This window comes from Cynara cardunculus (genome assembly GCF_001531365.2).
Source record: "Cynara cardunculus var. scolymus isolate 2C chromosome LG 2, CcrdV1, whole genome shotgun sequence".
Classification (NCBI taxonomy): Eukaryota; Viridiplantae; Streptophyta; class Magnoliopsida; order Asterales; family Asteraceae; genus Cynara; species Cynara cardunculus.
Window position 1 is genome coordinate 2,786,540 of NC_037529.1, and position 17,382 is coordinate 2,803,921.

The following is a 17,382-nucleotide window of genomic DNA, read 5'->3' on the forward strand; positions in this document are numbered from 1 at the left end:
TCGTGTCAATTTTGTGATTATGAATATTCATATTGTAGATTTAATCAAAGGGTTGAGAATTGGTCTTACGGGTCTCACGAAAAACATTTGGTCTCACATGATCTCAAGTCTATATATATATATATAATTTTATATATATTATCTGACATATAGTATAATGTAAATTATTGGTTGGTGAAGAAGTAATTGAAATGTCAGTGAACCGTTGGGTGTAAAGAATCATATTTTCCATTTCACCCCCTCTACATTAACCTCATCTCCACCTACCAAATTTTTTACTCCAATTAATTCAAAATTCACATTCTAACCAATTTAAATTTAAATTATGGTCACAAAGGTTCAAATGCGATGATTTCGGGTTACTTGTAAAGTTGGTGGTCGTCTGAAATTAATCGGCTCATATAACGAGTTAGATATCCAGGTTAATCAGAAAAAAAAAATTGTAATGAAATCTTCAGATATTTTGTAAATTAGTTACAAAATTAGGATTATGATTATCAGATTCCAAAAAAACATATAAAAAATACTGTTTTTTTTTAAAGTATGTTGTAATTTTGATCGGTTTAAATTAATATTTTATATTCATTATCATATAATTATTTTGATTGAAATACATGTCTAAATATTTTTATAGTCGTAGAAAATAATCTTATTTATAATGTGTTTTAGTAGAATGAAAACGATCACTTGTCAAATAAATTAGCCATGATTGTTCTTCGTCAAGTTTCACGAATAAATAACAGTGAGATTCAATGGTGGATTTATGGGTTATTTGTTTATCTCTTAGTAGTTCTATTAAGACGCAACATCTGAATCTTTAAGAGGTGAATTTTGTTTGACAAAAAAAAAAAAACAAGTCTTTTAATGGTTTTAAAACCCTCTGAATGATTTTGTATCATGAGTCTCCCTTAACCATTCAGCGACTCTAATTTCATTGTAAATAATTACCAAACAATTAAATTTCATTTTACACTATATCATGAGAGTTTCTTTAATCATTCTGACCACTTAATCATTCACCAACAAACCATTCAGTAACTGTCAGACAACCCCTTAGAAATTTATGTTATTGGTATCACTAATTAATTACAATAATATAAAATAAAAGTTAAAACTAGTTATGGAATAACGATAGAGGCTCGTTTTTCTGGTTCATTTTCGAGCTCCTTTCGTGGGGGGTTTCATGCTATAGGCAAGCAAGTTTTTGACATGTTGTCATCAAATACGAACCGAAACACTTATGAATCAATTGTAATTTCAATTTTTACAGTTAAGATTTGTGTTCTACCATTTCAAAGTGTCATATTGGCTTCAACATCGACTATTTTTGATCCATCAAGAAACATTTTTTTTTTATTTCCTTAAACTTTACTTCATTGGTTGAAGAATATGATTTATAATTATAATATGAAACTTTAATTTTTTTAGCTTATTAGATAGAAATTACCTGATTGTTTCGAAAATAAAAAACCGATCTTCTTGATATTTTACCAAATTTTGTATCGTGTTAACTTCCACCCATTTCCCTCATTTTCCGTTATTAAAAACGAGTATTTTCTTACGATTTTAATCGAAAATAGAAGAATGGTTTTTAAAATTCATTAATAAAAAAAGAAAAAAAAAAGAGAAAATGGCAATGATCAGTAGCTTTGGCATGGTCTACACCTTCCAAACCCTATGCGTTGACGTCACTTTCAGTTCCAGGCTCTTTCTTTTTATTATATCAAAATTATGTTTTGTTAACGTAACATGGTAGAATAAAACAGAGATTAATGTTTTATACTTGATAGAACTTTTATCTGGAATAGATAGAAACAGAACGTCATAAAGTGGAACAGACATGTTCCACTCTAACCCCATGGAACAAGTTAAAACAAGACTTATGTTTTACTAACATAAACTCAAAATAAAACTAACTCAAAGTTTGTTTGTTTACCTTTTAATAGTTCCATTAAAAGGCAACTTCTGAATCGTTAAGAGGTGAATTTTGTTTGACAAAAAAAAAATATGCCTCTTAATGGTTCTAAAACCCTCTGAATGATTTGTATCATGGATCTCCCTTAACCATTAAGAGCCCTAATTTCATCGTACACAATTACCAAACAATTATATTTCATTTTGCATTATATCATGAGAGTCTCTTAATCATTTTGACCACTTAATAATTTTGCACCAAACCATTCAGCAATTGTCAAATAGTCTCTCGTTTCTAAAACATCAAACACACTCCCCTCTTTATATTTTATTCATTTTTTAACTTTCACTTTACTATTTTTTCAAATATTAGTTTTATATAATTTTTATATTTTGATTAAATTATGTAATTTATTAAATATTAACAATATAGAAAAGGTGTAAAGTAAAATTTTGAAACTACATAAACTTTTTATTTTGTTGTCGATTTAATCGTCTTGATGAAAATTTTCTAATGATATATTTTATTACAAAAATATTCATTTTATTATAATTTAATAAATTACATAAATTAATTAAAGTATATAACATCTCATTAGCGATAAATTTTGTTCTTTTATCTGTAGTATATTTTCCAATTCTGACTAACCAAATGTTGAATAACTATTTTGTCCAGTCATGTTCTGTTTAGTCCAGTCTTGTTTTATCCTGTCATGTCATGTCCTGTTCTAATACCAAACATACCCTAAGGAGAAATTAATTAAAATAGTCATTTTCATATGTTGTTTTCATCTTTTAGTATTTTCTCTGCCAAAATCACCAAGATGTTACTAGATCCGCAAGTGGCAGATCCGCAATTCGTGGAGACGTTAAAGTGTAAAAAAAGTTATGAACCAGGTCTGCAAGTGTAGGAACCAAATATGTAATTCGCCACAACAGGATGGACTTGTGAACCTATATCAATTTTACAATTTTGGTCCCTATACTTACGAACCTGATTCAGAAACTTTTTTTTTACACTTTGACCCCTTTTGCAAATTGCGGATCTGTCACTTACGGACTTAGTGACATTTTAGTGATTTAAGGAGATAAATGTTTAAGAGGTGAAACACAAGTCGAAAATGTCTATTTCAATTACAGCTACTATTTTAAAATTTTGGAAGATTCACTGGAATTTTGCTCCAACAACTATACTAAAATTCTTCTTTAAAATAGAGAATTACAAGGGAGAGAAAAAAGAATTCTCCAAATTTTGAAGAAAAGAGAATATTTGACGAAAATGTATAATCTCGGATAAATTTCGTCTATAATATTATTTAACTGAAATCGTTAATCTTAATGAAATACACGTCTTTTTGTCCTTTTTTGAAAACGATGATTTGTTTGTAAGAAGTATATAAAAAAAGTTATATTAGCAATGAATAAACATAAAGAAGGATTTGTTATATAAGAAGAACGATCTATACATTTTCTTGTGGATTGTATGAGCTCGAAATCGGTAACTATATTCTTTTTAAAATGATTCTACATAATTAATTACAAATTTCGTCTATATGGTTATTGAAAATTTTGGATTGAGTCCCTCGGAAGAAATAATCACATGTATGGTCACCATGGTTTCAATTTTGTTACAAATTGGGTCTCTTACCCTAACTCCACTAACTAGTGGTACGTTAAATCAGGGGTAATATTGTCTTTTTTATATTGTATTTTAAAATTTTATACTTAAATATAATATATATATATATATATAATATATATATATATAGGGTATATATATATAATATGTGTCTGATCTTTGTGTATGAGTTGGCAATTAATCGCAAAAAAAAGGACTAATTTGTTGGGTATGACATCTTGGAGGACCTAATTACTTGAGAATCATTAGAAGGCACATAATGTATCAGGGGAAGCCAAGCTTTGGAATCTAGAAATAATCCATCAAAAGTCGGTGTGATAGATGCTACTTATGAGATTGCCAAGTATGGAACAAAATCACATGAAAAGATTAACTGCAATTTCGACAAATGCATATGTTTAGTAGCGTTGTGACTCTTGGGCAACGGTGGTTTCATAGAGGAAATCGAGAAGCCCACCCAGTTACTGGAAACCACGCTCTCAGAGTTTCGTCCGAGACATTTTCCTGATGTGGCTATGTATATGGTCAGGGACGAGCAACAAAGCTCAAGACTGAGTCCTATCTCGCTAGTGCTCAGTTTGCTAAAAAAACAAGTCATAGGTTGTCGTTTAACCCCGTCATCGTCCTCCAAGGACACACTAGCAACGGTGGCGGGTTTGAGTTGTATTACGAGGATGGAGCTGGGTTTGGTTTGAAGGCCATTACCGTTGAGTATGGTCGAAGTTTTGGTTGGGTTCTGGTTTTGAAGGATTATTGATTCAATTGACTCAAATTGAAGCGAATGAGCTAAGGAGAATGAATCAGAATCTACCAACGTCAAAGACCGCCATTGAAGCACTTTCGATGATTGAAATTCAAGAAATTCATATCCTGAATCCCATTGAACTGTTTGCAAATACCCATTGAATTAATTGAAATTCCTTGCGAGCATCTATATGATTCAGATTGCATTCTTCTATGGGTAACTTTAAGTGATTCTTCCTCCGTATTCTTCCATTCCAAGTTTGTTTCGATTTGCAGAGAGATGTATGTATGTATGTACATATGTGTGTGTATATATATATATATATATATATATATATATAATCATATGAATATAATATAATAATCATACAATTTAACATTTTTTAAAAAATTATTTTTTAATTAAATTTGTTGTATTGAATAATATTATTAATTAAATAGTACTGTATAATGTATATTGAACATTTTTTTTTTTCTAAAACTTACTTGAGGCCCAGGTCCATATTTTTAAGAAAACATTTGGGCTACATGATGGATCAAAAACATAATTCACTCTATCTCTCTCAATATGTCTCACAAATGCTTATGTCTTTGCGGGTTCATGGCAATTTCTCATCCGGTTAACCGGGAAACCCGGATTACCCAATTCTACATGTAAGAGTATGCCGAGTCTTGATTTTGGGCATCATTTGTTTTCTAGAAATGTTCCTAGATTTATAGAACGATTTAAGGTGCTTAAACAGGTTAATCTAAGAGGTTGTTTATCAAATATTTAAATAGTATTGACGGAGTCGGTAGGAAGATGGTTGGTGCTGAGGCCCCTATATTAGAATTTTGGCTACGTCCCTGCTTACCTTACGTGGTAAGTGTTTACCAAGTCATGTTGTTTTACTGGAGGAATATAGAAAGGACCAAGAATCTTACCCGGTAAAAGCGATGGCAAGGATCGAGACGTGAAGAGGGTGACTCTTACCACGATTAGCGTTTACCGGGTAAATTGATGCATCCAATGCCGTTTTGATGGACCAAAATCTTAGCGGATAGCAAGTGACAGTGTTAATTTTACCGTAATTGCTTACTTGGTAATTGTTTGGGTAAACAACCCCTTAATGATAATAAATGTTTTAGTTTTGTTCAATCACTGAAATCGTTTTTACAAAAATTTATCGGGGTTTGTCTAAATTTTGAGAATTAACTTTATGGTTGTTTACCAAATGCTTACTTAGATAAGCACTTACCAAGTCACAGTACGTTACTTAGGTAACAAGAATAGTGTTGACGGTCATCTTGAACAGAATATTCAAAAGGAAGACCCACGGAAATCGACAAATATTACAACTGTACGGAGGTAAGTTTCTTGATTCAACATTTTTCAGTTTAGTATCCCATCTGTAGTCGATGAAATTGTTGCAAATGGCACATATTGAAGGGGATAAGGCTTCTATGTTGTTCATATTCGATATACAAATCACTTGGTTCGGTTCCAGATTTCCGCGTATTAATCAATCGTTGTGTATATAATTGGATCCGTACATTTCCCTCCAAATAACAAGGGATTACAAAAGACACTCACTAAAAAACACACACTTAATTGCTGTTTACTTACCCTCTATCATGAGAATCATGTGTAAACAACTACCTACATTTACAGACTTGGTATGAAGATGATGGTTTATTTTGGGGAAATTAACAAAAATACCTAAAAGTTAATAGGTGGTTTCATTCTTTACCCCTTTTTCTGACCCAAATTCACTTTTTAGCCGATCCTTACGTAGAAAGTGTAAGGATTGGTTTTCGACAAAAAGAAAAACAAGAATCCTCACGCATATGCCTAAGGTTTTTGCATAGAGATTCCACTACATAAGGATTGGATAAAAAGTGAATTTGGGTTAGAAAATGGCTAAAAAATGAAACTCTATTTGCTGATCGGCTATTTCTGTCAATTTCCCTTTATTTTGGAGATGAGAGCGGAGAACAACGCTTCTGCACCTGCTCCACGGAAGCAGGTCGAGGTTGAACTTTGAGCGATAGGAAGTAGAAGAGAAATGTACACTCACTACTCGATGCATATTTAATTCTATGCGGCCAACAATGCTATAAAAATGAGATTATTTCCAAAGGAAAATATATGTTACCTTTGATTTTAAAGATTTTGATTTAACACTGTCTACCTCGACGGCAGAAGAGTGCACCGGCACCAGAGGTAAGAGATCCGACCACAGACGATGGTTTAGCGCTTAAGCTTGAAGCTTTTGCATAACTGCCTCCTGCTCCTGCACCTGATGGTGTGAAATATGCACCATTTAACATCAGGTCTCCTGATGATCTCCAGTTCCAGTTCTTCCACCTCCCGCTTGTTAATACTCTCTTTGTCACCTGTTTTTGTTTCGTAATTACATGTTAATTTCATTTGTTTTGTGATGGAGAATATGTTTTCGATATATTTGTTTAGATATGTTAGGGGAAAATATTGTAGATGTTGGAGTCCCACATCAGCTAGACTTGGCTCTTTTGGGGAGTGAAATGTGGGTTTCATATATTTTCAAATGGTTTCAGAGCCAAAGTATGTCAATCTAGGGACCTGGCATTCTCTGGTTAGCCCTCTCTCGACACTCGAACAATCTGTGTTCATCTAGCCTCCATTGGAGGGGGCGTGTTGAAATCCCACATTGGTAGACTTGGACTATTTCTCCTACGTATATGTTGGAACCTCCCCTTTCTCCTCAAGTGCTCTTTTGGAGAGTGATACGGGGGTTCTGGTATCAAAGACAAAGTCTGTCACTCTATGAATACGACACTCTGGCTAGCCCTTCTTGACACTCGGGACAATCTGTGTCCATCTAGTCTCCATTGGAGGGGGCGTATTGGAGTCCCATATCGACTAAACTTGGACTATTTATTCTACATAACTTTCTCCTTAAAAGCTTTTTCGCAGAGTGATAAAGGAGGTTCCACGTATTTTCATATGGTATCAGAGCAAAGATCTCCCACCCTAGGGACCCACCACTCTGGTTTACCCCTCTCGATGTAATGGGACAATTGATATCCATATAGCCTCCATTGAAGGGGGCATGGATGTAATGGGACAATTGATATCCATATAGCCTCCATTGAAGGGGGCATGATGGAATTCCATACGACTAAACTTGGACCATTTCTCCTAATATATATATATATATATATATATATATATATATATATATATAAATAAAGAGTGAAGAATACCTCTTTGGCATTAGGGTTAGCAGGAGCAAGGTATCTGTTGCCTTGGCTGTTGATTGTGGGGTCTGCACTGCCACCAATAGCATACATTTCCCAGTGTGTATAGTCATTATTTACAACATGGAAATACCCATGTCTACACCTGCATATACAAGCAACTCATTCCATTAATCAGCTATATTTTGTGCACTTTCAACTTTTGCTTCTCCATTTTTAAAAATATGAGAATCTGTTAGAGAGAGATGGTTGTATGTACCTTGGCATTCTCTGAACGAGACCCTCTCCGAAATGGTTGTATGCAACCGTCACCTGCATAACCTTGTCTCGAACGTACGAGTCGCTATGACCTAGTAACATCACCTGAGAACCCGAAAAGGAAATTAGGGAAGTATGTGATTTTAATTCATGTAAATGGATGAAATTGTTTTGAAGTTAACAGGGTCAGGTTCACGGGAAAACAAAAAAAATGAAAAACTGAGGAACACTCTTGGTAACAGGACGTGTGGCATGTGCATACATAAGGAATTTGTCCGGTATGTGCATACAATGCACACGTGCATAGAAACCAAGAAACAACTTCAATTACTTGTATGCACATTGTGCATATCTTTAACAAATGAAGATGAATTGTTACTGGAGTGTTCATCAGTTTTTCATTTTTTTTCCCCGAACTTCCCTTCAAGTTAATAATACCTCATTGTGATGGGTGAACAAATTATTAGAGATGGTAATAGCAGTTGAACCCATGATGGCATCAATTAAGCCATCAGCACAGTTAGATAGAGAATTGTGGTCTATCCAAATATGGCTTGCTCCAAAGATCGAAATGCCGTCGCCATCTGCAATCGTTCGCCAACCGTAGTGAGACGGGGAGCTTCGAACCATGGCATTGCCTGTTTGCTTGCAGTCATGAATATGCAGACCATGGATTATGATATTGGTAACGTATTGGATCGTGATGCAAGCTCCGTTTGCGATATGGACATTAACTCCACGAGCATCGATTGTTTTGAAACTGTTCATGATTAGTTCTTGTTTTAAGGTAATAACCATGTCTCGTTTGAAGACAATCCACAAAGGTTTGTCTTGGATGACTGCGTGTCTTAGAGTTCCTGGTCGTGGGTTTACGGCATCATCATCGTTAGGGTTGGTTACGATGTAGTACCGACCGTCACGACCACCGACAGCATTGCGTCCGAAACCAATAGCGCAATCAGCCAGGCGCTTGCGATGGCGTTGCCAACTGTGGTCGCAACGCCAGCAATCATCAATTGGATTTCCAGTGCCGCATGAAAAGAAACCCAACTTCCTCCTCTCTGTGCTGTTACGAATACTCCTGCATATTTTTCAAAATCACCTTTGTTGTTTAAAAACTCATTTCTTCTTATAGGTAATACAGAACAAGTATTCAGGGTTTTCTAGGTTAGTTATTCGGTTGAAATCCAACTGATTTAGGCGGACCTGATTTAATCCGATCTAATCATTCATTGGATGATCGATTTTGTCATCCAATCCAATTCAATGGATGATTGGATCAAAATCGGCTCCCTTCATTGGATATTACTATTGATTATGCATTGAATCTTGATTGAATTCATCCAATATTTTGATTCAATTTCCAACCAGTTATTCATATATTTTCTAAGTATTAAAAAACACATGCATATAAATATCAACTAAAAAAACAATATTATAAAATATTAATAATTATATATAGTTATTAATTGGTTGGTTCGGATCGGTTTGGTTTTATTGGATACTGGGTTGTCATTCAAGAACTGACCGATTCAATTCGGATGTTGAAATATCAGGATGGTTGACCAAGAATTCCTCCTCCGATTTGATCCGATTATAATTGGATATCTGATTATGATCAGACGTATCTAATTGAATTGGTTGGTTTAAATTCGATTAGATGACATTTTGTACACTCCTGGTAAATCATTCAACATTTGACCAGTATTCACATTTTTTTTTAATTTGTTAGAAAATAAGTGTCCACTTTTACAATGTGTATTTTTTCGATTATACGTACAAGAATGAGATGCGAAAATTTATTACTTGTTATATTATTTATGGTTATTTAGAACATGTAGTAATTATACATTTCTAAGATTAGGTAAAAACTAATAGTACTAGATGTAAAATGAGGGGTGAAATTGTCCAAAAAAGCCATTGCAAAGTCCGGACCCTTGATTCATTTTATACTCAAAATTGAACGAAAGTGCCAAAATTTTGAAGGAGCACTTTTTAGCAACTTGTAAAAATCTAGTTTTATGAATTTAATACATAAGTATTATTTACGAAATGCTGACGTGACAAGTAACACTTTAACAAGTTGGGTAAGTAACAATTTAACAGTTTTAACAAGTTACATAAGTGGCATTTCCATATCAGCATTTCGCAACTTGCACTCCAACAACTTATGAAATCGCAATTTTTATTGTTACATTCATAAAAGGTGGATTCCGTAAGTTGCTAAACTGTTACTTGTAAAATCTTGATTACTTTGGTGAATTTTGTAGAAAAACGACAGTGAAGTGAATCTGAAGAGTTCAAAAACGATGTGTACCGAAAGCTACATGATTTTGTTGGTGGGGAATAAATGCGAAGGGAAATGATAATGATAATGACAATGACAATTATAATAATTGATGTATGTATGTATGTAGCGTCGGTGGGGGTGAAGAAGTGTTTAAAAACATAAATTGGAAAGGTGATTAAATATGGACATGAGTTTGTAAGTAAGAAACACGTCCCACGGGAGTTTGCAGGGAGGGATGTGAAACCAGATCTGCTACTTGTTGACGACCAGGGCCAGACCTGGGTTCATTTTAGTGGGGCCTAATTAAACCGGTGTGGTGAGAGAATGGATCAAAATTTAATGACATGCATGCAGAGTGTTTGGCTGAATAAGGTATCACGTGAAGAGGATATCAAAATCCAGTGCTTTTCTGTGTAAACCAATTAATTAAACAAGTGGCAACTTAAATGCAATTATGATTAAATATGATTGTATGAGTAAGCTTATATGTACTTCGACCAATCTCAAAAATGTGGGAGAACAGCTTGAAAAATATCAGATGATTACTTTTGATTTTGATTTTATTTTCAGTTAAGCTAACCATATAAGGTCACGTTCTACCACTAAAAGAGCCATTTGGTAAATGCTTAATGAGGATCCTTAGTTATAGCAATGGGTACAATCCTATCGGTTCACCTGTGAGTGAAAGTGACCAAAAATTAGGAAGGTAGAATTTTCAATTATGGCCCGCCTATCATGTGTTATTAATAACTTGTACAGATGCAAACTCAAATTCGAAAATCGACAAAAATAAGCAATTTTGTTTTTTTTCAATTTACTTTGTATCCACTTTTTTAAATATAGTTCTCAAAATAGCTGATACTTTACATATTTATATAAACCACATTTTTCTAATTAAAACAAAAAAGATATGGTTTAGATAAATTAGCGAGTATTTAATTATATTCTATAGCTTTATAATTAGTTATTTAATTTACTTTATATTTCTTACTTTTTTCTTTTATATTTTTATTATATAAACATACATATCATATATTAATTAAAATACGTAAAAAATACGTTTTTTTATATATAAATTACACTATTATATCGTTTTGTCAGTACCTTCAAAATGAGTTTAATATTGAATATTTTTTATATTTAATCATACTATTAAATATCATAAATACGTACAAATTATTTTTAATACTTACAATTTGTACTCTTATAGTTATTTATTTAATTTGTGAATATAAAAGTATAAAGTGTAAGCATTTATCAGAGAGGTTTGCATTAGAAGATTTCAATTTACACGAGGTTGTTAAAGATTGACCATTGTGCCCGGTCGTTAAATTAATGGTAGGGATCGTTTATCAAATGCTTATCGGGTAAGCTCTTACCTACAAAAATCACCACCTTCACTTACCTTGTTCGGTAATATCCTCGGTCATGAAAATATATATTATTTGTCAGCGTCTTTTGTCGGTAAGTGTTAACCGAGTAAAAACCTCGATTGTTATCATACATTTTACCGGGTAAGATTCTTGATCAGCATTTAGTAAAATGTCTCTTACTGTGTACGTTTTTATTGTTATATATATAAATAATAGCAAGTGTTTTTACGCAATTTTTATAAGACTAATTTATTTTTTTGTCTGAACACATGAACCTCGGGAACTCAGAAGGGAATAAATCTTATGCGATTCCTGAGAGGAGAGAAACAAACAAAGAGAAAGAGACTCACATATCAACCATGGAAGCCACCATGTCTGGATCGTCAACAGCATCATCATTCCTTTCGATACCTCTGTTTTCGATTGCCCTGAAATTGAATTCAGGTTTAGCATCGAAAACGAAGCATCAATCCCGAAATGATCAAAATTTTGCTTAGAAATACATTAAATTTCTACTGGTGTTGGCTGTATCCATTTTATGTCAAAATCAAATCAAATCATGTATTAAAAATATAAAATATAAGTTTTGATGCTAATATATATGAGAAAAAATTAGTAGGTATGCATGAATTTAACAACATAGATGGTGCATTGAACCCACATCGACTTGTATATAATCATATAGTTCAAGCGCAAATTCCTATCTTGTACCTCAAAACTAAATTGGAAGCAATTGTAGTTCTTTGGGTCTGTTTGTTACCAGCTTATTGAACTCGTAACTTATTCACTAAGTTATAAATAACTGTTTGATAATGATTAATGATATAAAAATGAATTATTCAGTAAGCTTCTTGATATAAGGTTTATACAAAAAGCCACTTTTTTCCAAATCTGTCTCTCCAACTTAAAAAACACGCTTCTCCCGTCTATAAAAAAACCACTCCCAAGAAAAACCTTCCTAGTTCCCACTCTGTATATTCTATACAACTATACAGACAACTTTATTTATACAGGATGTAATCGAAAATCAATCAACAGTCGCATTCGATGTTGTCAAACATGCAAATGACAGGAATAGACACGGACGTACTGTAAGTACGGAAAGAAAAAAAATAAAATAACAATTAAAATGGAAAGATCCAGACCGTCCAAATAAGAGATCCAATCTGAACGATCATGGACGACAACACAAATTTATCATCAACCTAATTAGTTCACTCATTCATAAGATCTCCAACGAAAAATTGATTGCCTAAAATGAATGTAACTAACCTGTCCGCCATTGTTGAGTTATTTTCTAAGCTCTGCAACTCATATTTCTCTTCTCCACTGAAACAACCAAAACTTCAATCAATCAATTTCACTTTCTCTCTAGAACTATCGAAGATGCGCTAAAAGCAACACTACAGATATCAAATTTGACGATAGCAAATCCAAATAATACCGAATTTTCACTTGAATTGAAGTAAATCGGATCCAGAAAAACAAAACGCGATGATCGGAAAGTAGTAAATACAGGGGGAAAAACTATGATTTGCATTGCGCAGGATTGATTACCTGGAAACGGCATTGAGGGAAGCAAGAAGTAGAAAAGAGCAGAGGAAGAAGAATGTGAAAGAGCCCGCCATTGTTGGTTCAATTTGAGACACGAAGACGTCAGTCTCTTTCTGTATCTTGAGTTGTAGATGTCACTGTTCCTCTGTGTAGAATTTATTGATGGAGAGAGAAGAATGAGGAGTCAATTGTCAAAGAAAATGGCGAACAGAGGAGTCCTATAAATAGGAAGAATGAGAAACAGCCGACGCAGAGTTTGGTTAATTCCCTCTAACCCTGGTTAGGTTTTCTATCACTCGGCAATTCAAAGCTACTTTCCAAATGTTCAAAATGTAATTACAGACTTGGCTTCATTAAATAAGGGTCCGTTTATTAAAGACTTATCCGATAAATGTTTACTGGTAAAATTGAACACTATTACTTACTTACCGAGTATAATATTACTCCATGAAAACAACACCGTAGTCCGTATGCAATAATCTACCCGATAAGCTCTTACCGTGGTAAGAGTCGTCGTCTTCATTTACTGGGTAAGACTCTTGTTCCTTGTCTCGCTCTTACCGGGTAAGATTTTTTGTCCTTATCATATTCATCCGGTAAAATAATATGACTTGGTAAGCGTTTACCCGGATAAGCGTTTGGTAAACGGCCCCTAAGTAATATTGTATAAGATATACATCGAGAGAGAACAATAACAAAATAAGGGAACCACACAAGGGTGGTACCTAATTGGTTTGAGCTTGGACTCCAAAGTTCAAAAGTGTCTGAATGTCCCAGATTCGAATCCAATGAGAAATAAAAATTCTTTTGTGACCACGGAGGTTCAAATGCGGTGACTCCGGGCCACCCGCAAAGCGGGTGGTCACCCTGAAATTAGTCGGCTCGCATAACAGGTTGGATATCTAGATTAATAAAAAAAAAGGGAATATCGACGGTTTTGCTAGGTAAGCTTTTATCTGGTACTACGTATCTTATCGAATGAGTAAGTAATGACAAGGACAAAGGATTTTATCTAATCAGTCAATTATATATAACTGTTTGGTAAAAAATCTTACTGATATAATAAAAAGTGGTTTATTTAATAAGTATTTCATGCATTAATGATATAAAAACCTTAAATATAAAATTCAGGGAAGTCTCTCACGTATGGAGTGCGTCGGCGACTCACGTGCCGTTGAGTCTGAGTGTTTTCAACCACTTTCAACACCCGATTTAATTTACCATTTCACGCGACAACCTTTTTCTTGTCAGCGGTTATTATTTTCCCACCCCGCTAAAATATATTCTATTCCTATATTATTGTATTATAAAATAAATAGTACTTCATCAAGTACGTATTTTTCGTCATTACACTAATTTTTATTAAATAACTTTAAGTTTTTTATTTTATTTTTCTTTATAATAATGCTTGTTTTATTTATAATTATTTATTTTAATCATGTTAATTAAAATTAAGGGAAAAAAATACGTTGACAACATAAATATATATATATATATAGTACGTTTGGTATACTGTATAGAGACAAGACATGGATCATTGTCTCATGTTTGGCATGAATTTTATGTGGAACAAAGTGGAACAGGCCTGTTCCACCCCTATCCTCATGGAACAAGGTGGAACAGACTTATATTTTACCAATATAACTTCAAAATAATACTTATTTCTTTTCTAAAACATCAAATAAGTCTTTTTTTTTACATTTTATTCATTCTTTAAACTTTATTTATTGTATTTTATGTTTTTTAAACTTTCATTTTACTGTCCTCAAAATATTATTTTTATATGGTTTCTATATTTTTATTAATTTATGTAATTTATTATATATTAACAATAATAATAATAATAATAATAATAATAATAATAATAATAATAATAATAATAATAATAATAATAATAATAATAATAAATAATGTAGAAAAAAGATAAAAATAAAAATAGAAAACTACATAAACTTTTTATTTGGTGTCATTTTAATTGTTTTGACGAAAACTTCAAATGATATATTTTGTTATAAAAAATAATTATTCTATTATAATTTAATAAATTACATAAATTAATTAAAATAAGCAACTCATCAGGGATAAATTGGTCATTTTACTTGTTTTGTTCTGTCCAGTTTTATCTTATCAAACGTTGAACAGTTGTCTTGTCATGTCCTATCATGTCTGGACACTAAACACATAAAGAACTTTTTGGTTGGTTCTATGTTAAGTCGTATATAGATAAAGTTGATTGTGTAGATTAATCTGTATGTAAAGATTGAAAATGTTTTTGTTTGAAAAGACTTTTTCATAGAAAAAAAATGCTCTTTAATTAGGAGCATTTTTTATCATTGAATTTATAGATTCGTTATAAATGATCCTAAATGTATCATTTTTGCATGTATTAGATTTTTATAACGTATACATTTTAAATAAAAGTTGGTTTTTTTAAAAAATAAGGAAAAAAAGGGAATAATTTTAAATAGCAATTATATACCAGATCGTGCTAAAATCGTGAGATTGTGGCTGCTTTTTGTATTGCTTTGCATCGCCGCTCTCTGCTACATTGTTATCTACATTGACTTTGTGTTTATCCATCATTATCAGCTATCGTTGTTAGTAATCATTAATCAATCTTGTAACTTGCATTAAATCCTACAGTTTGGGACTTAAAGATTCACAGTAAAAAAAAGTATCGTTAAAACCTTTACGCTGTGTTCTTGAATTTAGGGAAAAGAAAGGGATAAAAAAAAATTTATTTGTGTTCTTCCAAAGCAAAATAAAATGAAGGAAAGAAAGAAAAATTTACGATCATAATTTTGTGTGTTCTTGAACAGAAGAGAAAGAAAATGAAAGATATCGTTTTTTTTATTAACCTGGATATCCAACCCGCTATGCGAGCTGATTAATCTCAGGACGACCATCTGCTTTGCAGATAGCCCGGAGTAACCGCATTTGAACCTCCGTGGCCACAAGAGGTTTTTTTATTTCTCCTTGGATTTAAACTTGGGACCTCCTGATACTTTTGACCTTTGGAGTCAAACTCAAATCAATCAGGCACCACCCTTGTGGTTGAAAGATGTCATTTTTACAAATATACCCTTTAAAAATATATCATTTATAAAGAAAGGTTAGATAGTTTTGTAATTTAAATAATATTTTTAAATGGTTTTAATTTCTTTCCTTCTATTTTCTTGCATTTACTCTCCTTTCCTCCCACGTGTGTAATGAAACTCATGATTATTTTTCTTTTGTTTTTTATTTCCTAAAAAAGTTTCATGAACACGAGTTTTTTTTTTTTTTTGTTTTCCTCCTATTTCCCTTCATTTTCTTTCAATTTCTTGGTCAAAAGGGTTTCGAGAACACAACGTCAAAGCCATGATATTAATTTGTGCAGTTAATTTTCTGATTCGTGCTAAAAAAAAGTTGGTCTTTACATTATTGTATTGCAATTCATTTTTCCATTCACATAATCCTTTCTTTCAGTTAAATTGATCAAGAATAATCAATTTAACTGTGCAATAAAAACCCCTGTATGATATAACCAACACAATTTTCATCAATTTCAGTACAAATTATTTGTTCGAATCTTATTTAAAATTATGTTTTAACTTAAATAAACAGCACTTCATTGCCCATTTTTTGTACTCACGAGCTCCCCCAAATCTATCAAGGCAGCGGCTACTCCGGTTCATGTCGCCATTAATTCGAACCCTGCCAAATTAATTCATAATATTTAATTAATTTACAATAATATTATATATATATATATGTATATGTATAATGTATATATGTGAGTGTAGGTTTATTATAATAACATATAATCTATTTGATACGGTTATGTGTGCTTCTAGAAAGCAATTAAAGAAAACCTGTGATTTTTAGCATATTTTGTAATAATTTATATATTTCTTTTCAATTATAATATTCAAGATTTATTAGTACTAAGTTATCATATTGTAACAGGATAAATTGCATGAAAAAGTAACGTACTTTAATTTGATTCATATTTTGAGTAAGATACTTTTAAAACTTTCATTTTGGTGTCTAAAATGTAAAGTTTTAAACATTTAAGTACCCGGATAACTGATTGAAGCATTAACCGGTTACCATGCTAGTGTGACGAATGATGTGATGAAATTGGTGAATAGCAAATAATACTGAGTTGGATACAGAACTGTATCCATTCTCTTCGAGTTTCTATATTTCTCATCATAAATTGTTAGTGTTATTGTTAATCTAGTGATAATCATTGCCAATGACAATGGGTTTTTTATGACTGTTAAGTTTAGATCATGTAAATTTGATCGAGGTACATACAAATTGACCTAAATATCTACAGTTATCAAAACAAAAACAAGAATTTTTATATAGAAATGATTCAAATAACCGTATTCTAATAATTACCC

General features: G+C 32.3%; 1 protein-coding gene across 1 annotated transcript; it reads right to left on the reverse strand.

Moving 5' to 3' along the window:
* Window positions 1-6,454: 6,454 nt before the first annotated feature.
* Window positions 6,455-13,065, reverse strand: LOC112506559 (probable pectate lyase 8). The gene is made up of 7 exons (XM_025110689.1): window positions 12,995-13,065; window positions 12,710-12,766; window positions 11,788-11,850; window positions 8,213-8,855; window positions 7,776-7,879; window positions 7,523-7,661; window positions 6,455-6,673 (listed from the first exon to the last, which is right to left on the reverse strand). The coding sequence occupies exons 1-7, from the start codon at window positions 13,063-13,065 to the stop codon at window positions 6,455-6,457; spliced, it is 1,296 nt and encodes a 431-aa protein (XP_024966457.1).
* Window positions 13,066-17,382: the final 4,317 nt, after the last annotated feature.

What these genes read in the sequence shown, in the direction of transcription:
- LOC112506559 (XM_025110689.1), bottom strand. Translation starts at nt 13,065, where the DNA reads ATGGCGGGCTCTTTCACATTCTTCTTCCTCTGCTCTTTTCTACTTCTT. An exon ending in AACTCAACAATGGCGGACAG is followed by an intron (nt 11,851 to 12,709) that starts GTTAGTTACATT and finishes AATCGAAAACAG; the next exon opens with AGGTATCGAAAGGAATGATG. An exon ending in GTGGCTTCCATGGTTGATAT is followed by an intron (nt 8,856 to 11,787) that starts GTGAGTCTCTTT and finishes AAAAATATGCAG; the next exon opens with GAGTATTCGTAACAGCACAG.